Below are 25,544 nucleotides of genomic sequence, written 5' to 3'. Positions count from 1 at the left end.
CAGACATTGCAAATATCTTAGATATTATATTTCCATATTTTATTTTATTAAAATATAATAAATGAAATTGGTTGTAAGTAAATAGCATTTCATTATTTTTCCCATTGATTTCGTTTATTTTCAGAAATTTTTCTTTTGTGTGTCACAATGGAGACATTAGTGGGCCCACTCGAGGAGATGAACAACGGGAGGACAGTGACAGTGACAGTGGCTATTTGCTTTCACTCTCACTTGGATTCTTTGGGCACAGAATCAAGAAGATTACAAAGGTAATAAATCCCCATTGAATGTATATAATTAGCAATTATATTATCTTGCTTTGAGAACATGATAACACTTGGGTGTGAAGGAGTCGTAATCTTCCATATATATCACCAATTAAAAATTATAATAAGCATTATTATTTTACACCATTAAATGTGGAAATGTTAGGAAATTGTTATATTGGAGATAGAAGTCAGATATTTTGTATTTTTTGCTACATAAAACTACATTGTATATATTTTAAATGGTATGTAAATAAATAAAATGTTGGAAAATTTTCAGAAACAAGAAATACACATTATTTTTTTTTAATTTTTATTAGTTAAACATCATGAGGTACAGTTGTAGACTTACAAATTTTTATGCTTTGATTTCAATTATACAATAATCAAATACCCATTCCTCCACCAGTGCCCATTTTGCACCACTACGGGTCCCAGTATCCCTCCACCTCCCCATCTCCCCCATCCCACCCTGCCTCTGTGCCTCTGTGCCTCATTCCCTTTTGTTCTCTCTCTCCTTTTGGGTGTTGTGGTTTGCAAAAGAGGCATTGAGTGGCAATCATTATTTTACAATTGATATTGGTTCCAGATGATTTCAGAGGCTTTTCTCTCTAAGTGGTGGGATAATTTAAATCATTTGAGTCAGTTTACTGGCCATGAGAAAGTACATAGAATGTAAATAAGGAAGTGAGTGATTAGTAAAAAACTGATATTTTTAAGCAATTTGGTTCCTAAAATTCACATATTTCTTTTTTGAAAATTTGACACTTTACAACCAGAGATTGAGGGGGAAAGACGATTTTATTTCATACACTTGATGTGCTAGCTATAAAAGCCACATACAGAAATAGTTGGGAAAAAGAGAGATATGATCATGACAAACTTGAGCAAAGTATGTGAACTCCTTCTTATTTCAAGAAAAGTTTTTTTTTTATAAACATTTTTTCCCTCTCGGAGAGCATGGCAAGCTACAGAGATTATCCCGCCCGCATGGCAGAGCCTGGCAAACTACCCATGGCATATTTGACATGCCAAAAACTATAACAATAACAGATCTCATTCCCTTGACCCTGAAAGAGCCCCCAGTATGCCATTGGACTAGGCTAGCACATGACAGTGTTGAATGGAGATGTTACTGGCGCCCACTCAAGCAAATGATGAACAACGGGATGACAAGTGATACAAGTGATTTTAAATATTAATTTTTAATTCATTATTAAAATATAAACCTACCCCGAGTGTTCTTACTGCCCATAAAACTTGTACCGATCATCTTGTTTGATAACTTCTGCAACATGCATCATTAATATTATGCATAACTGCCTTAGAATTCCACTATCTTCCACAAAGTAAATTTAGGCAATTATTAAGAGAATCAAAACGAAATATATCCACCATTTTATTTTTTGTTTGTATTTGAACTACACTCAGTGGTGTACAAGTGAGTTTACTCCTGAATTTGCACTCAGGGATCATGTCCGGTGGTGCTCAGGGAACCATACACAGTGTTGGGGATTGAATTGGGATTGTCTTTGTGAAAGGCATGGACATTATTTCCTTTTCTATCTCTATAGCCTCTTTAATTTTTACGTTATGGATAATCATTATAATTATTTTAGAGCATATGTTAAAGGATATAAAACTTGTTAAATATACTAAATTTTGTGGTCCACTATCATATTCATTGCACATTAAATTTGACAATCAGGAGTTGAGCAAACACTGAGTGCAGTTCAGTAGTGAAACATATTTTCTCTATGACAATCATTTAAAATATGTAGTTAGAACTATTTTTTGCCATATGACAGAATTCCTGAAATATGTTATTTCTTTAAGTAATTTTTTAAAACTCCAAAAAGCAGCTGAATGCATTACAGAAGTTGTAATTAGGGCTTTATTTTCATCCTTTGGTCAATAAGCTATAAATCTGTTTAAGCCATAGAAAAATATCAAAATTATCACAAAGAGTTCTTAGCTGACTATGGAGATCACTATAAAACTTAAACAGTCCTCTAGACAAGTTCACATATTTTGTCAAACTAGAAGGAAATTTTGTTTGTTTTTATGTTTTGGGATCACATCCTGTGGTGTCACAGGATTACTACTGGCTCTGAGTTTAGAGATCACTGCTGACTGTGAGTGAAGAACGTATGTGGTGCTGGGGACCGAACCTGTGTTGACTATATTCAAGACAGTTGCCCTAATACCTGTACAATTGCGCTATCCTTGAATTAGAAGCAAATGTTAGGAGAAAACAAATTACTCTGATGGTCAAATTTTAAAATTAAGAATTTTGTTAGAATATAATACATTTAAAAGGTGAACCCTATGATATAAAGTAGACTTTATATCATAGTAAGAGATCAAGGTATGAATCACTGAACCAAGAGGCCAACATCACCCTGAGCAGTACCATTAGGATTAACTCATGGCTCTCTTGAGCAGAGCCTGGGCAACACAAACAAATTAAATAAAATAAACAAAAATTAACAAGAGCTATTAAAGAAAATATAAAATAAAGTCATTAACCACATTGTACCAAACCCACCACAAAAAAGCACTAAATAGGTCATTCTTTATCTTAAAGAATGTGTTGACAAAAAACTTCATATGAAAACAATAGTTTGCTCATAGGCATATTAATAAAACCTTCCTATAAAGAAAAAAATTTGATAGAAGTATAAAAATAAGAGCTTATATCTAAATCTATTTTGATAGCTAAAATCTGTTCTCTTTAATGTAATTATAAACATTTCTTTTACCTTTTATTTACCAATTATGCATATGCATAAAAATTACAAATAGATTAGGATTAGACATAACTATCATTTATATACGAGGATCAACAAAGGGAGATGATTATTGATTATTATTGATTACTAAGGTAACTTGCATTTAGATGATTTTGCAATTCAAACCCAGAGAGCTAATCTATGTGAAGAAGAGTCAGTTGATCTCACAATTGGTATAAAATGTAGGCAGAATACAAAGGGAAAAAATACATAAGTCATGAGTTTACTGTATGTTTAATTTACGATGTACTTAATTTCTTGAGAGCAGTACGTTTTTTTTTTCTTGAAAGTATGTTTTTGATAAGACCCTGGACAGCACAAGGTGCTCATGGCATATTATTTGCTGTGTTTTCAGTAATCACACTACCCTGATCAGCTACTCACAAAGCAAGTTCCTTAACCACTTTGTTATCTCAAGAGTAGTAGTTTTTTTATAAAGACATTCATGGCATTTTTTACTTGTTTGTTTCTCAGAGTATAAATAAATGGGTTTAACATGGAGGGTACTGAAGTAAATAGTAGCAATACTTCCTTATTAGCGACTGTTTCATTTTTTGCAGAAGGTTTGATATAGATGAAGATACAGCTGCCATAAGTGATGGAGACCACAATCATGTGGGAGGAACAGGTAGAAAAGGCCTTTTTCTTTTGCTGAGCAGAGGGGAACCCAAGAATCGTGCGAATTATACTTCCATAGGACCAAATCACAAATGTGAGAGTCACTAGTAGGATAAATGAAGAGCAGAGAAGAACCATCTTCTCTATTAATTGGGTATTCAAACATGAGATCTTCAGGACAGCGTTGGCATCACAGACAAAGTGGTCGATATCAGAGACACAAAATTCCAGTGTCAGCATATAGCCAAATGGTGGTATCATGAGCAATAATGTAATTATCCAACAGCCAGAGATAAGTTTTTTGCAGGCCAGAGGATTCATGATAGTCATATAATGAAGGGGTTTGCAGATGGCTACGTAACGATCATAGGACATAGTTGCCAGAAGAAAAAATTCTGTTATTCCAAATAGGCTTTCAAAAAATAACTGACATATACAAGAGCTATAGGTAATGGTTCTATCTCCTGTTGCTAAACTGTACAAGAATCTCGGGATACAGCTAGATGTGAATGAGATTTCTAAGAAGGAAAAGTTTTGCAAAAAATAGTACATGGCAGTTTTAAGGTGGGCATCCACAAAGGTGAGAATGATGATGGTCAGGTTTCCAACAGCACTCAACATGTAGGTGATAAGTAGAAATATAAAAAGCAGAATCTGCAGCTGTGGGTCATCTGTCAATCCCAGGAGGATGAATGTGGTTATTGCTGTGTGATTTCTCATTCCTGGCTTCTGAGTCTTCCTGATCTGTGTGAAAAAGGAAGAGAGAAAAGTGTAAAATAAAGAAAACAGTGTTTCTTTCATTTGGATTTTACTTAGAAATGTTTAATTAATATAATATTTGACTTGATTTCCAAATCCTGTATACTTTTGGATAGCATAATGGTATTCAATATGTTTCATACATTGGATTTCTATATGATAAATAAAACTTAAAGGAGGACAGGTAGTTTACATGGAAATCAGATATAGAAGAATATATAAATTTGCAGCTTTGCATATATGTTCAGGAACTTCATTTAATGGGCATAGAGATAGTAGTATATGTAACTTGCCAGTCTTTCACATATGGCCATTCTTGGTTAGATCTCAAACCCCACATTTTTCCCAATTTTTTTCAGGAGTAATCATTAGACAGTACTGAAAGTATGCCCAGTCTACATCTATCCCTCTCTTTCTGACTCATTTCGCTTAACATGATACTTCCCATGTAGTACCACTTGTATGTAAATTTCATAACTTCATCTTTTCTAACAGCTACATAGAATCCATTGTGTAAATTGTAAATGTACTAAAGTTTCTTTAACAAGTCATCTGTTCTTGGGCACTCGGGTTTTTTCCAGATTCTGGCTATTGTAAAGAGAGCTGCAATGAACAAAGAAGTGCAGATGTCACTTTCGACTATACTTGTTTACCTCTTTGGAACATAAAGTAACAAAATAGGAAACTAACACCCAAGAGTGGCTGAGATTAGTACCAAGAGGTTTGTTCCATGGCTTGGAGGTCAGCCACACATGGTAGGGGAAAAGGGAGTTTAGATAGAAAAGGGAGAACCAAATAAAGGGTGTTGGGAGGATCCTTCCAGGATGGGAGAAGCATGCTGAAAGTAGACGATAGACCAAACATGATTGCCACTCAACGCCTCTTTTGCAAACCACAGCACCCAAAAGGAGAGAGAGAGCAAAAGGGAATGTCCTGCCACAGAGGCAGGTTCAGATTTGGGGAATAGGGTTGGGAGGGATACTGGGACCCGTGGTGTGGAAAATGGGCACTGGTGGAGAAGTTGGTATTTGTAAGTCTACAACTGTACCTCATGCTGTTCAACTAATAAAAATTTTTAAAAAATAAAAGTATGCCCAGTCTGACTTGGCTACATATGTTCCTAGGCAATAAAAAAAAGGCCCTCCCGTTGATCGTCGATTTGCTCGAGCGGGCCCAGTAACGTCTCCATTGGAGACTTTGTTGTTACTGTGTCTGGCATATCGAATACTCTCGGTAGCTTGCCGTGCTCTCCGAGAGGGGCGGAGGAATTGAACTCCGGTCGGCTGTGTTGGCTGCTTGTAAGGCGAACGCCCTACCCGCTGTGCTATCGCTCCAGCCCAGGCAATAAATACATAAATGAATAAATAAAAGAAGGAAAAAACAAAGAAAAGACTTCTTTTAAATTTGTTATGGGGAAAATTGGGGCAGTTCTGGTCAATTTCAAGAATTCTGACTCCGAACTCACGAATAATTTCAGACTCTGCTCTTGGAACCATCTCTGGTGCTGAGAATTGAACCGGGGCCAACTAGTAAGAAGAGTACTTTAAATCCTGAAATATCTTTACAGGCCCATGTCAAGAATTTTTAATAAATAACTGAACATTTTATTACCTGTCATTGTGATTAATTTTCTAACATATCATAAGAATATAAATTATTTTAATTCTTAAAAGAAGTGTCATAAACAAGAAAGTGAACTCTTGTTAGACAACACCTATGGTTTATAAACAAAAGTCATTTTTAATATTCAATGAGCAACAATACAATCCAAAGTGTCATGATATGTTTCATCATGATTAAAATATCATTTGTTTCCAGAAGTAAGGGAAAGTTTCAAGGTTTACAGTCAACTGGAAATAGAGGGAGAAGTGATTCAATTTGTTTGCTATGCGAAACATCAATCATCACTTTCCCATCTTGAGAGCAGCACATGATTAAATCACATTAGATAAAATAGAACCCTAGATTATGTATTCAAATAAATTACTATTTTAGAGGAGATATTGATGGTGGATATGAAATGTTAATATTGTACTCTAAAACATGAGTAAGTGTTTACACTCTTGTTATTCAGTGTATCAGTACTCATTCAATTGATTTTTATAGAGAGAAAGGAATAAGCTTATAACCAACCCTTATTACATTTACTAAATAAGAATCACCCTAGTTTGATTGACTTATATAACACAGGACTTGAGAATTTAAATAATTTTATACCTGGAAGATTTTCTGGAAACCTGCTAAAATAGCATGATTAAATGCTGCATAAAAAAACAGTCGATACTTTCATTCACTTGATTCATCTTTTATTTTACATATATGTTTTATGAACCTGGAAATTGTATTGCATTATTATGTTAGAAGTTAAATAGATGTCTTCCTTTAGTTCTAAATTATAATTGAAGTTCACAATTTGTACCTCCTCATTTATGATTAAACAATAATATTACACAGGAAAAAATACTCAAAAAAGAAAAAACACATATGTTATCCATGACTTTTGTCTTTCAGCATAGGAAAACAGTATTGTTAGATTATTTAATAATGTATCACTGATTAGTTTGTTTTTGTGTGTGTGTGTGTGTGTGTGTGTGTGCGCGACACTTAGCAGTGCTCAGGGCATACTCCTGTGTCTGTGCTCAGGAATCACTCCTGCTGGTGCTTGGGGGGCCAAATGTGGTGCTGGGGATTGAACTTGGTCAGCAATGTGCAAAGCGAGCACCCTACCTGCAGTTCTATATCTCTGGTTCCTATCTGATTACTTTAAAGGTTAGAAGAGTAAAGAAGAATGTGTTTACTGAGGTTTATGTATAAACATCTAGTGACTTATAAATCTCAAAGACTAGGATGACACTGATCAGTCTCATCTCTTCCTTTGTAACACATAATTTTGAAATTTTATCATTTTATCAAGATTTTGTGCAAGGGTAGGGGAATATGATGAACACTGTCTTATTTGGTAAGGCATTGATTTATATTATCCTTATCAAAATAACATTCTGTACAATAATTGATATAGTTTTATGAGTAAACCCTAACAATAAGAAAATAAGCAAGATATTTTTTGTATTGGAGGAAGAATTTTTGACATCCTGATGCATGGGAGAAAATATTGCAGAAAAGTTTTCCTATTTAACAAGAATTATATTACCTATGAATTTCTTTGTATATTGCCTTTGTGATATTGACATAAGTTTCTATAGTTCCCAAGTGGTCAAGGATTTTTGTCATGAATGGGTGATTAATCTGATCAGACAAGTCAAAACCCCTCACTTCTCTAGCAGCCAATCTAACAAAGTAGAAAAACCTATTTAGTTAAGTTATATCTTATTTCCGAAAGAAATACAAGAACAAAAGGAAATGGAGACAGCCCTTGCAATGAACCAGAAGGATCAGCATCATTGAACCAACAATCTTTTTCAAAACAATTTAAAGATTCAATGTGATCCCCATTAAAATTTCCAAAGTATCATGTATTGAGTTCTAAAATTATAGAACCATAAAATTCCTAAAATAGTCAAAATCATTCTGAGAAAAAAGTGGTAAGCATTAGATTCCAAGACTTTAAGCTTAATTAAAAAGTTTTAGTAATAAAAAACTCTTACTAGAAAAAGATCGATTCTTAGATCAATTAATTGAATTCATTGCCCAGATTAAAACCCTCAAGTGTATAAACAGATAATTTATAAAGAAGTAGTCTATGAGGTAGGGCAAAGAGAACCTCTTAAACAAATAGTGCTAGGAAATCTGGTAGGCCACATGTAAGAAAATGAATTTAGACCTGTATCTTGTGCCATTCAAAAAGGCAAACTCAAAATTGATTAAAGACCTTAATAAAAAATCTATATCTATATCTATAAAATTCATTTAGGAAAAGATAGGATGACTCAGAATTTCATCTTGGAGTAGCCTTCAGTGATGCAACTTTAATGGAAAAGCCAATAAAAGAAGAAACAAATAAGTGTGAGTATAATAAAATGAAAAAACTTCTATGTTGCATAAGAAATAAAGCCTAAATTCAAAAGAAACTCTCATTAGTCAAAGAAAAAATTTCATACCATTCAACAAGAAAAGGTTAAATTCTAAGATGCACAAAGCACTTTCAAAGCTCATAAATAAAAAATGACCTATATGATGGAAAAAGATGAACAGGTATTTTCTCCAATGAGATATAAGGATAGTTAACAGACAATGATTATAAATGAAATAAAAACAAAACAAAACAAGGAGACTATAGACCGAACATGATAGCCATTTTATACCTATATGGGCAAACCACAACACCTTAAAAGAGAGAGAGGGAGAGATAGAGAGAGAGAGAGACAGAGAGAGAGAGAGACAGAGACAGAGAGAGACAGAGAGAGACAGAGAGAGACAGAGAGAGTGAAAAGAATGTGCCTGCCACAGAGGCAGAGGTTGGAGTAGAGGGTGGGTTGAGGTGGTGGGAGGGAAACTGGGAACATTGGTGGTGGAGAATGGGCACTGGTGGAGGGATGGGTAATCGGTCATTGTATGATTAAAACTTAAGTCTGTAACTGTACCTCACAGTGATTCATTAAAAAGTTTTTAAAAAAGAAAATAAGAGCAATGAAATGTCACCTCAATTCAGTGAGAATGATTTATATGAGAAAGGCCAGAGATAAGATGACCAATATAAAAAGTTTCCACACAACCCCCCCCCCCCCCCCGTTCCAGTGCTTGGCATCTATATCAAGAATACAAAAAAAAATTTATCTGAAAATATATATGCCCTTGTTTATCACAGCAGAATTTGTGGTAGTGAACATCTAGAAACAGCAAAGTACTCAACAGCATATGAGAGAGTTAAAATAGCCTGGTAGACACACACACTGGAATACTACTCAGCTGTGAGAGAAGATAAGGGAAGCTTTGCAGTTTGCGTTAACTTGAATGAAAGTGGCAGAGTGAAATGAGTCAAAAAGAAATCATAAATACAAGATAAATTTGCCAATACAATAAATATAAAAAAACAAAGAACATGGTTAGACAGTCCAGAGCACGCAAACCCCGAGACATGACTAACAGAAATAGTAACCAGGGAGACTAAAAGAAGAGTAGGGCATAGAGACTGTCTGAGAATAGGGGGAGAGTTCTGGAGCATTGCTGGAGACTTGGATTTGGTAGCCCCACAGCTGTGAAAGGACGTCAATAAAATTGTAAAGCATGATATCTCAAGACAAAAGCATTTACTAAAAATGCTATAACATTAACAACATTGCATCCATGATCAAAACAATAAGAATGCTTTAAAAGGCAATTATAAAATAATCAAGCAATAATCCATTAGCTGTTAAATGGATGGATCTAGAAAGCATCATTCTTAGCGATGTTAACCAGAGGGAGATACGGACATAGACTCATCTCTCTGATACGCGGGTTATAAACAAACATAGTAGGGCAGTAGCAAATGCCCCACATAACTAGAAACAAAGTATATGAGAACTTGTTTTTACTAGGAAACATGATAGTGGGTGTTTCTGGCTGTGGGGGGCAGTGAGGGGAGTCTGTGGCAAGATCACTAGGTGATCTTTAGGAAAGGAAAGAGAAAACTACAATGGTTAAGAGCTTAACCAGAGGAGCATGGAAGCCATGAAAGGAGGTCAAGTGTTATCCATGAAGCTCTGTTAATCCCATATCTGTAAATTAGTGTACAAAAAGTTATATATGTAAACTGCCTCTAATAGAGGCAGGCTGAAGAATGGGAGAGAAATGAGACATTTGTGGAAGGAAGTGGACACTTGGGTTTGGGACACTATATGCCTGAAATCCAATCATGAATAACTTTAGAAGTTGCAGTGACTAAATTAAACGATAAAATAAAATGGAATGAAATTACTTCAAAAATACATGCACCAATAATCTTGTTACTATTTCCGATGGCATTTAGCACCGTTGATTTACAAAGCCAATGCACTTCACTTCATGTATCTACTTTTACCGCCTTATAAATTCCATGTGCATCATCATCATTTCTCCTTTTCTGTTTCATTTTTGTTCTTCATGGATTTTACCGTTGCATCATTTAAACTGCTGGTGAAAGCTTATCATTAACTTCCCACTTGCTTTATTAGTAAAGTTGATTCTGTATTCATCAACTCTAGCATAATCAACACAGTTCCATATCTACCTAAATATTTTACTATGCCTCATAGTTCGCTTTGCAACTTGCCCTTCTTTCCCTTCTAATTTTCCCTTTTTCTTTTCCTTTGATCACCTCAATGATTGTCAGCACAAATAGAATCCTCTAGGTAACCCTCTTTCATTTTGTTTCTATCACAGATATTCTCATTTCTATTGAGAATTGAAAAAGATTGATTCCAAAATTCATATATGTAGAAGAAATAGATTACAGTAACTCAGTACTCACATAATTAGTTATTTTAAAAAGCGTTAGAGAAAATATGTAGATATGTTGCCTCCTTTTGGAGTGTTCTGACAAATTTGCTTGAATTTATGACTGATTACTTCCTTCTTAAAATCTAATCTTGTACCTCTCCACATTGTTTAGTTTAGGTAACTAAGGGAAAATGTTTAGTTTAGGTAACTAAGGGAAAATGTCTACTTCATTTTTCTACTTAGCTGTATTAGGAACAGGGTGAATATTCGTCAGTATTCTCTATATTAAAATATAACAATTTTGTTAATTTCACAAATTAAAGTGTGCGTGCATATTTCAAGACTATAAATATCTTACTATTCATATGAAATTTAATATAATACCCCTACTGTTAGAGTTTATCACAAGTTTTTGTTGTTTTTTTTTTCTTTTTTGAGTCACACCCAGAAATGCACAGGGGTTACTCCTGGTTCATGCACTCAGGAATTACTCCTGGCCGTGCTTGGGGAACCATATGGGATGCTGGAAATTGAACCCGGGTTGGCCGCAGGCAAGGTAAACGTCCTACCTGCTGTGCTATCACTCCAGCCCCAAGTTTTTATTGTTTTTGGATATTAAACGTCTTTTTAAGTTTCTTTGTTTCTTTTACAGCACAAAAGAGGGAGGATAAGGAACATTATTAACCTTGACAAAAAAGATAAGTGAAGTGTGGAGATTAATGAAATGTTTTCAAAAATGTCATATTATGTTCGAGTAAACTGATAATTAGGTATGAAGAATTCTGCTTTCAGAAACATTATAAATCTTATTATGCAGAGGACAACAGGTCTGGCAGAAAAATGTAGAGATCAATGGTTCTAGATGTAGTTGCTATTATGTGGGCTCTGTGCCAAATCACACACATGGTGACAAAAAAAAGAATTTGGGATAATTTTCTAGCTAGTCTGGCAAGCTACCGAGAGTATTCAATATGCCAAACACAGTAACAAGAAGTCTCACAATGGAGGCGTTACTGGGCCCGCTCGACCAAATCAGTGAACAACGGGAGGACAGTTTCCCATAAATATTTCAATCAAAATAAAAATAGAAATTTATTTTTTATAAACTTAGATTAAACGTCTTAGACAATATCATAGAATTTTCCTTTTCTCTGGATAGGTGGAAATTATTTATTTATCTACTTGTGGATTTTCACCAAATAGCACTATTTAGAAATTCCTGGGGGAAATTTCACTTGCTAGTTTATCAGGCATAAATAATCTTCTCATATCTTTTCATCACAGTTATTTCTATTTAGAGTTACATTTTGTTTGTTTTTTAGTTTGGATTTTGACTACACCTGGCTCTGCTCAGTGCTTTCTCCTATTTTTTAAATCTCCTGGTAGAATTGGGGATCATATGCGGTGGTAGGGATATCCCCCTTACCCACTGTATTATATCTCTGGCCCCTTTTAAAATTTTCATATTCAGTACCAACTGGGATAGATTTTCCAACATGTTATTGATGATTTTATGATAGTTAAGAATTTTCAATGTTGTTAAATTTTATGTTTGAACACTTTTTTCCAATGACATGTATATTTTCTCTGAAAAATCTCTGGAAATATTAAAAATGAATATAATAAATGCCTTATCGACCAAAGATATTTTCTTTGCAAAACAGCTTTTAATGACTTCTAGGAAGATTTTTTTCTATTTGAGTCTATTAAAGGTATATACTGCATTTGAATTCTACTCTTGGAATTATCTAGACATGATATCAGATCTCAGTATGGTTTCTTAATTAAAAAAAACGAATACTCAGTTTTTTCCCTGTAGTTTCGGTAATTGAATGCTGGGTTCACAACCGTCTGTTTCATTTAGTAATAGATGGTTTATAGAATTAGGGATATTAATTGCAATAATGCACACAGAGTATCTTGGCATAAATGAAATTAAAAACTTTTTTCCCTTTAGTTTTTGGTCACACCTGGCAGTGATTAGGGCTGACTCCTGGCTCTGAGCTTAGGGACCAATTCTGCCAGAGCTTGAGGTAGGGACGTATCTGATGTTGGAGATCAAATCTGGTTCAGCCATGCACAAGTCAAGCACCCACTCACTGTAGTATCACTTTGGCCCTGGAATTTAAAATCTTGGCCCCTAATTATTCTCTCTGGTATTTTCCTGCTTGCCATCATTATTTGCTATTTTTCTTTATCCTGATACTTTTTCTATTAAATTTTCACATTAAACAAATCCTCTGTGACTAGTATGTTTCATTTCCTATATTATTTATATAGCAGGTGAAATTTGGTGACTACAAATATCTGTTAGTTGTTAAGTAATTAAGGCCAAAGGCTGTACAATTTTCAGTATGAAGCGTAGGTTTCCACATTTCTTCTCAAGCATTACTATGTAATAAATTATATGAGAAGATATTTCTAATAGTTAACAAAAATCAAGTTGTTATTTTCCTCCATGCTAACATAGAAAAAATTAGCACTAAGAATATCATTAGCTAACTCTATTATGGTTTCTGGTTATTTACTCTAGATTGCATCTATAAGAATTCCAGGGGCTGGAGCAATAGCACAGCAGGTAGGGCACTTGCCTTGCACGGGGCCAACCCTGATTTGATTCCCAGCATCCCATATGGTCCCCTGAGTACCCCCAGGGATAATTACTGAGTGCTGAGCCAGGAGTAACCCCTGTGCATCGCCAGGTATGACCCAAAAAGCAAAAAAAATTAGAATTCCAAATGTTTGTTATTCAGTTTTTTTCTCCCATCAAATTAATAACCGTTGTGATGTTGTATTAAAAAATACATGTATAATTTTTAAGCTAAGCACTAGTTATTGGAGCACTGATTCTATGGCAATAGGAAAAGAGCCATCTAGTAGTCTCAAAATCTTTAGAGTCCCTTGGAATTGAACTTTCTAAAACCAATGAGAAAATTATGAATTCCTCAGGACTTCAAAAGAGTCATGCGAACACAAAGCCATGTCCTAGGCTCAACATTGTCACTTATCCACCTCATGTTCAGACCTTATGTTTGGTGATAAGCAGGAAGAATAGAATTTGATAAAGTAAATTAGTCTATGCAAATTTTTGTGTTTCTATTATTATTTGCATTTAATTAAATCAGAAAACCATAAATGAAACATTGTTATTATTTTTACATCTAATTAAGTGATATTTTTACCTTGGTATAAACAAATATTTGAAATTTACATCATGAAACTTTTTACTTCAAAGTACTCAGAAAATTGTTCCAACCTAATGATTAATTTGATTTCACTTGAAAACATTCTTAGTTTTTATTTTTATTTATTTATTTTTGCTTTTTGGGTCACACCTGGCTATGCACAGAGGTTACTCCTGACTCTGCACTCAGGAGTTACTCCTGACGGTGCTCAGGGGACCATATGGGATGCTGGGAATCGAAGCCGGGTCTGTTGCGTGCAAGGCAAATTCCCTACCCGCTATGCTATCTCTCTAGCCCCTTAATGTGATCATAATAGTGTTAGTAAAGAAAAATTAAGCAGAAAATTTCTCAACATTTGTAATTCACGAACTAAATATTTCTACTGAATATGATCAGTTTATACTTCAACAGTCTAGAAAAAATGATATTATCTTTTATAAAAATATTTAGCCTATTATTGCTCTTTGAAAACAGACGTATAAATTATTTAACTCAGAAGAAAAAACTGAAATGTAAACAAAACCCTAATATTACAAAGTATAAATTTACTTACCAATAGAATGGAAGATATTAAAGTATCAGTAAAACATATAATCATGATAGTTCCAGTATATTCCTAAGTGCTCCTCCTTATTACCAAACCATTTGTGGTATATTAATAGGCTCTCAGAATTTTCAGTTTCTCCTGCCATAAATAGCCAGTCTTGAAGAGCCTAATCCACTTTCAACTGATTTTAGAGTTGAACTGTTGAAATAAAAAAATGTTCCTTTAAAAGTCTGACAAAAGTAAGAGGACTTTTAAAAGATACAGAAACAGATACAATCTAACTATTCTAGAGAAAGATAGATGTTTTTCTTCTGGGGAGCACACCTAGCAGTACTTAGGACTCACTCCTGGCTCTGCATCCCGGAATCACCTCTTTTGGGACTGGATATGACCCTGAATGGGTGGCAGGCAAAGCATGCACCCAACCTGTTATACTCGCGCCAATCCAAAAACAGATTTTCAAAGAATGGATTGGTATATACGTTTTATTACCACTGTGCTTTATGATATATGAGTTCCCTGTGTGACCAAAGTTAACAAATGACTAATGAAACTAGCAGAATGGAAAGTCTTACACAGAGTTGTCACTGGGACCTATGTCTTTGGGGACAAGAAATAATAACCCTCCTTGATATTACGTAACAAGTGTTTAACAGCTGCCTGTTGGCAATTCATACTTAGGGAATTTCTTAAACTCATATACCAAAGTGTAAACAAAATATTTCATGATTTTTGTACATGAAAATATATGTATATACAGAAGTGCTACCCAACGTTTCCATGAAAAATAGTTACAGTTTTCCATGCTAATCATTATAAATTTAATGGGACAGTAGATGTAGTACAGCATGTAGAGACTGCCTTTTAGATGACTGCCTGGGTTCAACGGCTGACACCAAACTCCTGGCACTACCTACGGTCTCCAGGCACTGTCAGGATTGACTGATAAGCACAGAGCCAGGAGTGAGCTCTGAGCATATTCAGGTGTGACCCCAGTCAAACAAAACCAAAGGAGGAATGAAAGATTTTCAATATTATGAGTGCTTAAATCATGAAATCTGAAATATCTTGTTAGTTGTATTGTTTCTGAATAATGTTTTGGTTGTGATGGTCATTTTGAAAATACATAGACCCCTAACTATGAACACGGAATAATTAAACAATTTCAAATAGTGATTTATAGTTTTCCACATGTAAGTCTTTCACCTCCTTTGCTAAGTTGTTTAATTTTTCATCTCTTGTAGGTATTTTATGTTTTTGGACATCACATAAATCCACGTTTAAGTGTAGAAGAATTGGGTAGTGGGGAGTTCAAGCAAAATTCATGATGCTTAGTGGGGCCCACCAGAGATTCTTGGCCAATCAGACTGGTAGTTCAATACAAGAGTTCATGGATGCAATAGTTCACTAAACGAGAGTCCACAGAAGTCACAGAAGGCGGGGCATCTAGACTGTACCCAAAGTTGCTTAAGTGACCAGGTGGCACTGGGAATGATAGGTGGATCAGGTTTACCTTATTTACTGTACTTCCTCAGACTTGAAAAAGTATTTTAATTTTTAGTCTCTTTTTTTTTATTTGCAAATAGAAATGCAACCCCAAGATTCCAGAAGCAAAGATGCATGTGAGGGAAGAATGGAAGGTGGAAGTTAAAAAAAGTTTAAAAATGGATTTTAAGGAATTTAGTTGAAGTCAGGATATCTGTATGTACAGTCAAGATATCTGTATGTAACTAAACCACAGTAAGTATGGGGCATATGTTACAATAAATAATCTGAAATGTGTACTTATAATTGAGAAGATTTGGTGTGTAAGAGTACCTGTGATTTTTGGCTTAGGGATGTAGACACTGGATTACCATTAGAATATTGATTGCCTTCTATGCCTAAAATTTAAAAAAAACATGAATTTGAAAGGATCATATGCACACCTATGATCATCCCTGCAAATAGTCCAATAGCCAAGATATGGAAACAACCCAAATACCCAACTACAGATGAATGAATGAAGTGGAATACTATGCAGCTGTAAGAAAACCAAATCATGTGATTTACAGCACCACAGATAGAATTAGTGGATATTCTGCTCATTGAAGTCATTCAGAAGGAAAGGGATAGATACAGAATGCTCTCTCACATATGCGGGACTTAGGACACACAGCAATGTAGCAACAAAGGCAAAAAGGTAGCTCTCCAGTAGAACTAATCCACACAAATTAATTGGTATGGAACATAAAGGGAGGGGTTTTAGAGTGGTGGGAGTGGTAGAAAATATGGGTAGATGATGGGGGTGATGTTGGAATTATGTGCCTAGGAAACCAATACATATTGCATAATAAAAACTGAGTCTCAATAGTCATTGTTTTTGCAAGTTGCACCGTATTTTATTGTTCTTGATAAAATTTTATTTTATTAAAACGCATGAATTGCAGAGTTATTGATCGTTGGGATTTTTTCATAGGATGTTTCATCACCAGTCCTGCCACCAGTGTCAACTTCCCTCCAGCAGTATTCCCAGATTCCCTTTCCTGCTTGACCCTTCCTAGACTCATACTGTCATTTTGACAGGCACCTTTAAAATCTGGTTATTAAAATTTGGGTCTTGAGATTTTAGCGTTGTTGAAGGAGTGGTTTGTGTATTTATTTCTATCATCCTTTAACACCACCCATGTATTGAATCCCCTTGAATCCTGCCCTCATTGTTTCTCATTTATCTTTTCACTCTATTTCTTATCAACTTCTTAAACTTTGGAGTTGAGGGTGTTCTAGGCATCCCCTATTTAAACCACTGCTCAATACAAAAAAAATTTTTAAAAAGAATGTCATATACCTAAAACTCTATTGTAAATAGATTTGCAAATCATGTAGCCTAAATAAAAATTAATAAAATAAATTTTAAAAAGAAAATTAAAATGAAGAAGATAAATTTTTTGTTACTTTACTATTTACATCATTGTGGTGTAGGTAAAAGAATTACAGTGGTGTTGTAATTCATGATATTTATGAATTATAAACCTATTTCACAATCCTGACACTGATCTATCTTGATCTTTGCAACTGTTTATATGTATCTCTGGTCCAACAGTCAGAGCCCTTCTTCTACTTTCTTTTTTTTTTTTTAATTTATTTATTGAATCACTGTGGGAAAGGTTACAAAGCTTTCAGGTTTATGTCTCAGTCATGCAAATATCAAACACATTTCCCTTTACCAATACTTATTTTTTACCCTGAAGAACCCCAATAAAACCCCACCCCCCACCCCTCCCCGTCCCTGTGAGGCAGATGAATTCTAGTTAACACTCTATCTGCTTTGATTAGATTCATTGTTTCAATAAGATTCACCACTATTATTTAGAGTTTACCCCCCCCCCCCAAATCAGACATGCTGAAAAAGCATTGTGAAGTGATTTGCTTTCTACAGCTGGGTTCAAGAATTAAATGTTGGTTTTGGATTTCTGCTATTTTACCTATTTACCATGGAAGTATTTCTACTGAAAGTCAGATAGTTAAGAAATTGGTTTCTGTGTTCTGGAGTCGTGGCCGTGCTGGAGAGCCGCTCGCGGGGGGCAACCGGTAGCCTCGGTAGGGCGTGAAGGGCGGAGCAAAACGCCCCCCTTCCCATGAGGTTTTAGTCACCCCCACACTCCCGGCTCATACCTGCTGTCCACAAGGCTCCCATGTGGCCGCCATCTTTCTTTCCAGAGAGGAGAGGGCGAATGGGGCAACACCCTTTCCCCTCCGGCAGACTTGATGGCCTGGATCAATGCATAGACCGTTCACTTTTCTGCTCCAAGCTGCTGGGTTCTGCATTAAGTCCTTGTGCTTCTGGGGCCGTGGCTGTGCTGGAGAGCCGCTCGTGGGGGCAACTGGTGACCTCGGTAGGGCGTGAAGGACGGACCGGAACGCCCCCCTTCCCATGAGGTTTTAGTCGCCCCCACACCCCCGGCTCATACCTGCTGTCCACAAGGCTCCCATGTGGCTGTCATCTTTCTTTCCAGAGGGAGGAGGGCGGAAAGGAGCAACACCCTTTCCCCTCTGGGCAGAAATGATTGCCTGGATTAACGCATAGTCCTTTCACTTTTCTGTTCCAAGCTGCTGGGTTCTGCATTAAGCCCTTGTGCTTCTGGGGCTGTGGCCGTGCTGGAGAGCCGCTCGTGGGGGGCAACTGGTGACCTCGGTAGGGCGTGAAGGACGGACCGGGACGCCCCCCTTCCCATGAGGTTTTAGTCACCCCCACACTCCCGGCTCATACCTGTTGTCCACAAGGTTCCCATGTGGCCGCCATCTTTCTTTCCAGAGAGGAGAGGGCGAATAGGGCAACACCATTTCCCCTCCGGCAGACTTGATGGCTTGGATCAACGCATAGTCCTTTCACTTTTCTGCTCCAAGCTGCTGGGTTCTGCATTAAGTCCTTGTGCTTCTGGGGCTGTGGCCGTGCTGGAGAGCCGCTCGTGGCGGGCAACTGGTGACCTCGGTAGGGCGTGAAGGACGGACCGGAACGCCCCCCTTCCCATGAGGTTTTAGTCGCCCCCACACCCCCGGCTCATACCTGCTGTCCACAAGGCTCCCATGCGGCCGCCATCCTTCTTTCCAGAGAAGAGAGGGCGAATGGGGCAACACCCTTTCCCCTCCGGCAGATTTGATGGCCTGGATTAACGCATAGTCCTTTCACTTTTCTGCTCCAAGCTGCCGGGTTCTGCATTAAGTCCTTGTGCTTCTGGAACTGTGGCCGTGCTGGGGAGCCGCTCGTGGGGGGCAACTGTTGACCTCGGTAGGGCGTGAAGGACGGACCGGAATGCCCCCCTTCTCGTGAGGTTTTAGTCGCCCCCCACAACCCCGGCTCATACCTGCTGTCCACAAGGCTCCCATGCGGCCGCCATCCTTCTTTCCAGAGATGAGAGGGCGAATGGGGCAACACCCTTTCCCCTCTGGGCAGAGATGATGGCCTGGGTTAACTCATCGTCCATTCACTTTTCTGCTCTAAGCTGCTGGGTTCTGCATCAAGTCCTTGTGTTTCTGGGGCTGTGGCCGTGCTCCAAACTTAACTCTGATTTTCAGGGAGAAAGATTGGGTGGTTTACTTCTCATTGATCAGTTTGTATATAGAGAGATGTCGCGCGGCCGCATAAGCGGCCGCGCGGTTTTGAGAAAAAGTCCTCGTTCCCGCATACTCGAGCTGTGTTTGTAGAGGCTTCTGGTCACCGGGGTTCCATCTGGGGGAGGCGGGATGCGGCGCCTACTCCATCTGGAACTTGCCGGTGATCTCGGCTCTTTTTGGAACCTGTTTTTTCTTTTTTTTTTTCCTCCGGGATCCCGCACCCTCCATGTGTTCCTTCTCTTATGCTGAACGCTTCAAAGATGGCGCTGGGGGGCGGGCTGTGGGCGTGACTTTCGGAATCAGAGGTTACCTGGGAGGTGTAGTCCGGCAGATTTGAGAAAAAGTCCTCGTTCCCGCATACTCGAGCTGTGTTTGTAGAGGCTTCTGGTCACCGGGGTTCCATCTGGGGGAGGCGGGATGCGGCGCCTACTCCATCTGGAACTTGCCGGTGATCTCGGCTCTTTTTGGAACCTGTTTTTTCTTTTTTTTTTTCCTCCGGGATCCCGCACCCTCCATGTGTTCCTTCTCTTATGCTGAACGCTTCAAAGATGGCGCTGGGGGGCGGGCTGTGGGCGTGACTTTCGGAATCAGAGGTTACCTGGGAGGTGTAGTCCGGCAGATTTGAGAAAAAGTCCTCGTTCCCGCATACTCGAGCTGTGTTTGTAGAGGCTTCTGGTCACCGGGGTTCCATCTGGGGGAGGCGGGATGCGGCGCCTACTCCATCTGGAACTTGCCGGTGATCTCGGCTCTTTTTGGAACCTGTTTTTTCTTTTTTTTTTTCCTCCGGGATCCCGCACCCTCCATGTGTTCCTTCTCTTATGCTGAACGCTTCAAAGATGGCGCTGGGGGGCGGGCTGTGGGCGTGACTTTCGGAATCAGAGGTTACCTGGGAGGTGTAGTCCGGCAGATTTGAGAAAAAGTCCTCGTTCCCGCATACTCGAGCTGTGTTTGTAGAGGCTTCTGGTCACCGGGGTTCCATCTGGGGGAGGCGGGATGCGGCGCCTACTCCATCTGGAACTTGCCGGTGATCTCGGCTCTTTTTGGAACCTGTTTTTTCTTTTTTTTTTTCCTCCGGGATCCCGCACCCTCCATGTGTTCCTTCTCTTATGCTGAACGCTTCAAAGATGGCGCTGGGGGGCGGGCTGTGGGCGTGACTTTCGGAATCAGAGGTTACCTGGGAGGTGTAGTCCGGCAGATTTGAGAAAAAGTCCTCGTTCCCGCATACTCGAGCTGTGTTTGTAGAGGCTTCTGGTCACCGGGGTTCCATCTGGGGGAGGCGGGATGCGGCGCCTACTCCATCTGGAACTTGCCGGTGATCTCGGCTCTTTTTGGAACCTGTTTTTTCTTTTTTTTTTTCCTCCGGGATCCCGCACCCTCCATGTGTTCCTTCTCTTATGCTGAACGCTTCAAAGATGGCGCTGGGGGGCGGGCTGTGGGCGTGACTTTCGGAATCAGAGGTTACCTGGGAGGTGTAGTCCGGCAGATTTGAGAAAAAGTCCTCGTTCCCGCATACTCGAGCTGTGTTTGTAGAGGCTTCTGGTCACCGGGGTTCCATCTGGGGGAGGCGGGATGCGGCGCCTACTCCATCTGGAACTTGCCGGTGATCTCGGCTCTTTTTGGAACCTGTTTTTTCTTTTTTTTTTTCCTCCGGGATCCCGCACCCTCCATGTGTTCCTTCTCTTATGCTGAACGCTTCAAAGATGGCGCTGGGGGGCGGGCTGTGGGCGTGACTTTCGGAATCAGAGGTTACCTGGGAGGTGTAGTCCGGCAGATTTGAGAAAAAGTCCTCGTTCCCGCATACTCGAGCTGTGTTTGTAGAGGCTTCTGGTCACCGGGGTTCCATCTGGGGGAGGCGGGATGCGGCGCCTACTCCATCTGGAACTTGCCGGTGATCTCGGCTCTTTTTGGAACCTGTTTTTTCTTTTTTTTTTTCCTCCGGGATCCCGCACCCTCCATGTGTTCCTTCTCTTATGCTGAACGCTTCAAAGATGGCGCTGGGGGGCGGGCTGTGGGCGTGACTTTCGGAATCAGAGGTTACCTGGGAGGTGTAGTCCGGCAGATTTGAGAAAAAGTCCTCGTTCCCGCATACTCGAGCTGTGTTTGTAGAGGCTTCTGGTCACCGGGGTTCCATCTGGGGGAGGCGGGATGCGGCGCCTACTCCATCTGGAACTTGCCGGTGATCTCGGCTCTTTTTGGAACCTGTTTTTTCTTTTTTTTTTTCCTCCGGGATCCCGCACCCTCCATGTGTTCCTTCTCTTATGCTGAACGCTTCAAAGATGGCGCTGGGGGGCGGGCTGTGGGCGTGACTTTCGGAATCAGAGGTTACCTGGGAGGTGTAGTCCGGCAGATTTGAGAAAAAGTCCTCGTTCCCGCATACTCGAGCTGTGTTTGTAGAGGCTTCTGGTCACCGGGGTTCCATCTGGGGGAGGCGGGATGCGGCGCCTACTCCATCTGGAACTTGCCGGTGATCTCGGCTCTTTTTGGAACCTGTTTTTTCTTTTTTTTTTTCCTCCGGGATCCCGCACCCTCCATGTGTTCCTTCTCTTATGCTGAACGCTTCAAAGATGGCGCTGGGGGGCGGGCTGTGGGCGTGACTTTCGGAATCAGAGGTTACCTGGGAGGTGTAGTCCGGCAGATTTGAGAAAAAGTCCTCGTTCCCGCATACTCGAGCTGTGTTTGTAGAGGCTTCTGGTCACCGGGGTTCCATCTGGGGGAGGCGGGATGCGGCGCCTACTCCATCTGGAACTTGCCGGTGATCTCGGCTCTTTTTGGAACCTGTTTTTTCTTTTTTTTTTTCCTCCGGGATCCCGCACCCTCCATGTGTTCCTTCTCTTATGCTGAACGCTTCAAAGATGGCGCTGGGGGGCGGGCTGTGGGCGTGACTTTCGGAATCAGAGGTTACCTGGGAGGTGTAGTCCGGCAGATTTGAGAAAAAGTCCTCGTTCCCGCATACTCGAGCTGTGTTTGTAGAGGCTTCTGGTCACCGGGGTTCCATCTGGGGGAGGCGGGATGCGGCGCCTACTCCATCTGGAACTTGCCGGTGATCTCGGCTCTTTTTGGAACCTGTTTTTTCTTTTTTTTTTTCCTCCGGGATCCCGCACCCTCCATGTGTTCCTTCTCTTATGCTGAACGCTTCAAAGATGGCGCTGGGGGGCGGGCTGTGGGCGTGACTTTCGGAATCAGAGGTTACCTGGGAGGTGTAGTCCGGCAGATTTGAGAAAAAGTCCTCGTTCCCGCATACTCGAGCTGTGTTTGTAGAGGCTTCTGGTCACCGGGGTTCCATCTGGGGGAGGCGGGATGCGGCGCCTACTCCATCTGGAACTTGCCGGTGATCTCGGCTCTTTTTGGAACCTGTTTTTTCTTTTTTTTTTTCCTCCGGGATCCCGCACCCTCCATGTGTTCCTTCTCTTATGCTGAACGCTTCAAAGATGGCGCTGGGGGGCGGGCTGTGGGCGTGACTTTCGGAATCAGAGGTTACCTGGGAGGTGTAGTCCGGCAGATTTGAGAAAAAGTCCTCGTTCCCGCATACTCGAGCTGTGTTTGTAGAGGCTTCTGGTCACTGGGGTTCCATCTGGGGGAGGCGGGATGCGGCGCCTACTCCATCTGGAACTTGCCGGTGATCTCGGTAATTTTTGGAACCTGTTTTTTCTTTTTTTTTTCCTTCTTCTACTTTCTTAAGTTATATTTCATATCTTTTTACTTTGATGATATGATTAATTCTCAATTGCATAGTTTTCTTAATTCCATATTCTCTGATTTACTTTATATTGAAATAATTATATTTTATGTTTTGAGTTTTAATTAAGTTATATTAAATGTATTCATATTTTTTGATAGATACCTGGTTAGATTTTAGAGTTTTCTATTTTCCTCTAATCTGACAATGATAGTTTGGACGAACATATCCAATAACAGATATGAGCAAACATTACTCCAACTTGCCTAAAAGTAATACACTGTTCAATGCAATAATTTGTATGAATCTCTTAATATACCTATTTCACCTTTTAAGTAGTTATATCGGCATATTTATCGGTGACAACTCTGTCTATATATAAAGCATGTATATGAATGTGATGATATGGACTGCATGGTATTATTTACATGCAAGGCATTTCACCTGTGTAATTCACCTATAATATCAGAATAAAGTTTTTTTTATATGCAAAGACTTATTATGATTCTAGACTTATTTATGGATTTTGGTTACATGAAATCATGTGCTTGTTGGGATTGGATGTAATCTTTTTCTGTTTGCTTTATGGAGTGGCCATAGAATAAATAAGATAAAAAAGTGGTTCTCTGTTACTCAAATCTCTCCTGTGCAAACTAAAATTATGACGGTGGGATGAGAATGAAGGAGGTGTTAAATCCTATGAGTCTTTAAACCTAATGTTCTTACATGTTGGTTTAGAGTAATTTGGGGGGACCCCCTTCGTATATTATATGGTGGGGAAAATCAATGGTTTTGTTATTTGACCTCTGGGAGAAAATTCCTCATTTACAATATTTGAAATATGAAATTTTGTATAAAGAATTCCAGTGGTTGTCAACCAACACTTGAAATTATCATTATTTACTTTGTTCATTTATACACTCAAAGTAGTGTATTTGAAAGCATGATTCCAAAGGGTTCTAGGCTCGAGCAGTTAGCATAGATGCATATACTGACCATTTGTTATTGCCTACCCAGGGGAGCAAATCTGATAGGCCTATGGCTAGAGACATCTGATGTTTCTGTGAGATACTGAACAATTTCTTAATATAAGATAAACTATGTATCTTATTGAAAACTATGGATTACTCTAACAATGCTTGTTTTTAACAAATTGACAAGAAAAACTCTTAAAGGAAATGCATTTTAACAGATCACTGGCACTGGCACTGTCCACCCGTTGTTCATCGATTTGTTTGAGTGGGTGCGGTAACGTCTCCACTGTGAGATTTTGTTTTTACTGTGTTTGGCATATCGAATACATCATGGGTAGCTTGCCAGGCTTTGCAGTGGGGGAAAGATACTCTTTGGTAGCCTGCTGGGCACTCCGAGAGGGTCAGAGAAATTGAACTCGGGTCGGCCATTTTGACTGTATGCAAGACAAACAGCCCTAGCTGCTGTGCTAGCGCTCCAGCCCATTTTATCAGATAAAAATATAATTTAAGTAGAACTTAAAAATCTATAAAAATTATAAAATTTATGTCTTTGTAGAGTGTAAATGTGGAGTAGTTTTTAAAACCGAAGACAAAATGAAGAAGAAATAGGTCCTTTTAATATAAATTACCTATCTCATCTTATATCCTTCTCAGTTTTGCTCCAAATCCCAACTTCCATAAAACTCCAACAATTTTCAAAAATGAGTCTTTAACATTTTATCCAAAACTATTAAAACTTTGTTCGTTCCATTCTAGGCCATGGGTCCCGATGTGAAGTTCTTCAGCTGATCTTCTCGGTCCTATCTTGGCATTAAAATCACCCACAATGATCTTGTAGAAGGTGTGGTCTTCTTTATAGAACTTCTCTAGCTCCATGTAGAACTTCTCGATTTCTCTTTCATCATAATGAGATGTTGGTGCGTAGACAACAAAGATAGAAACTGCAGGCAGTGAGCCACATCTATTCAAATGTAAACGTCCGATTCAGGTTGTTAGGCATTCGAATGAATCAATGCTCTTGGCCAAGTTTGTGTTGACAAGGACACCGACGCCTCCAACACCTCTTTTATCGCATGTTCCGAGGAACAATTCTTCTCCGGTGTCGAAAACAGCATGGTGAGATTCGTGTCTTCTTGTCTCGGTCAGACCAATGATGTCGTACTTGATCATTCGCCCTTGTACCATCAGGTCCTCGATGGATGCATCTAATGCTAGCGTACGTGCATTGAAAGTACAGACGATCATTTTTGTCTTCCTTCGTTGTGGCAACCTAGGT

The 25,544-nt window shown here is 39.1% G+C and overlaps 1 protein-coding gene across 1 annotated transcript; it reads right to left on the bottom strand.

Annotated features, from left to right (window-relative positions):
• Positions 1-3,466: 3,466 nt before the first annotated feature.
• Positions 3,467-4,396, bottom strand: LOC130024637 (olfactory receptor 6C2-like). The gene has a single exon (XM_056115338.1). It carries the CDS (start codon positions 4,394-4,396, stop codon positions 3,467-3,469), a length of 930 nt encoding a protein of 309 aa, XP_055971313.1.
• Positions 4,397-25,544: the final 21,148 nt, after the last annotated feature.

Source organism: Sorex fumeus, unplaced genomic scaffold (assembly GCF_029834395.1).
Source record: "Sorex fumeus unplaced genomic scaffold, SorFum_2.1 ptg000029l, whole genome shotgun sequence".
Lineage (NCBI taxonomy): Eukaryota > Metazoa > Chordata > Mammalia > Eulipotyphla > Soricidae > Sorex > Sorex fumeus.
Note: the sequence above shows the minus strand (reverse complement) of the source record. Positions and strands in the feature narration are given on the sequence as shown.

Coding starts and splice junctions, on each gene's coding strand:
- LOC130024637 (XM_056115338.1), bottom strand. CDS start 4,396: ATGAGAAATCACACAGCAATAACCACATTCATCCTCCTGGGATTGACA.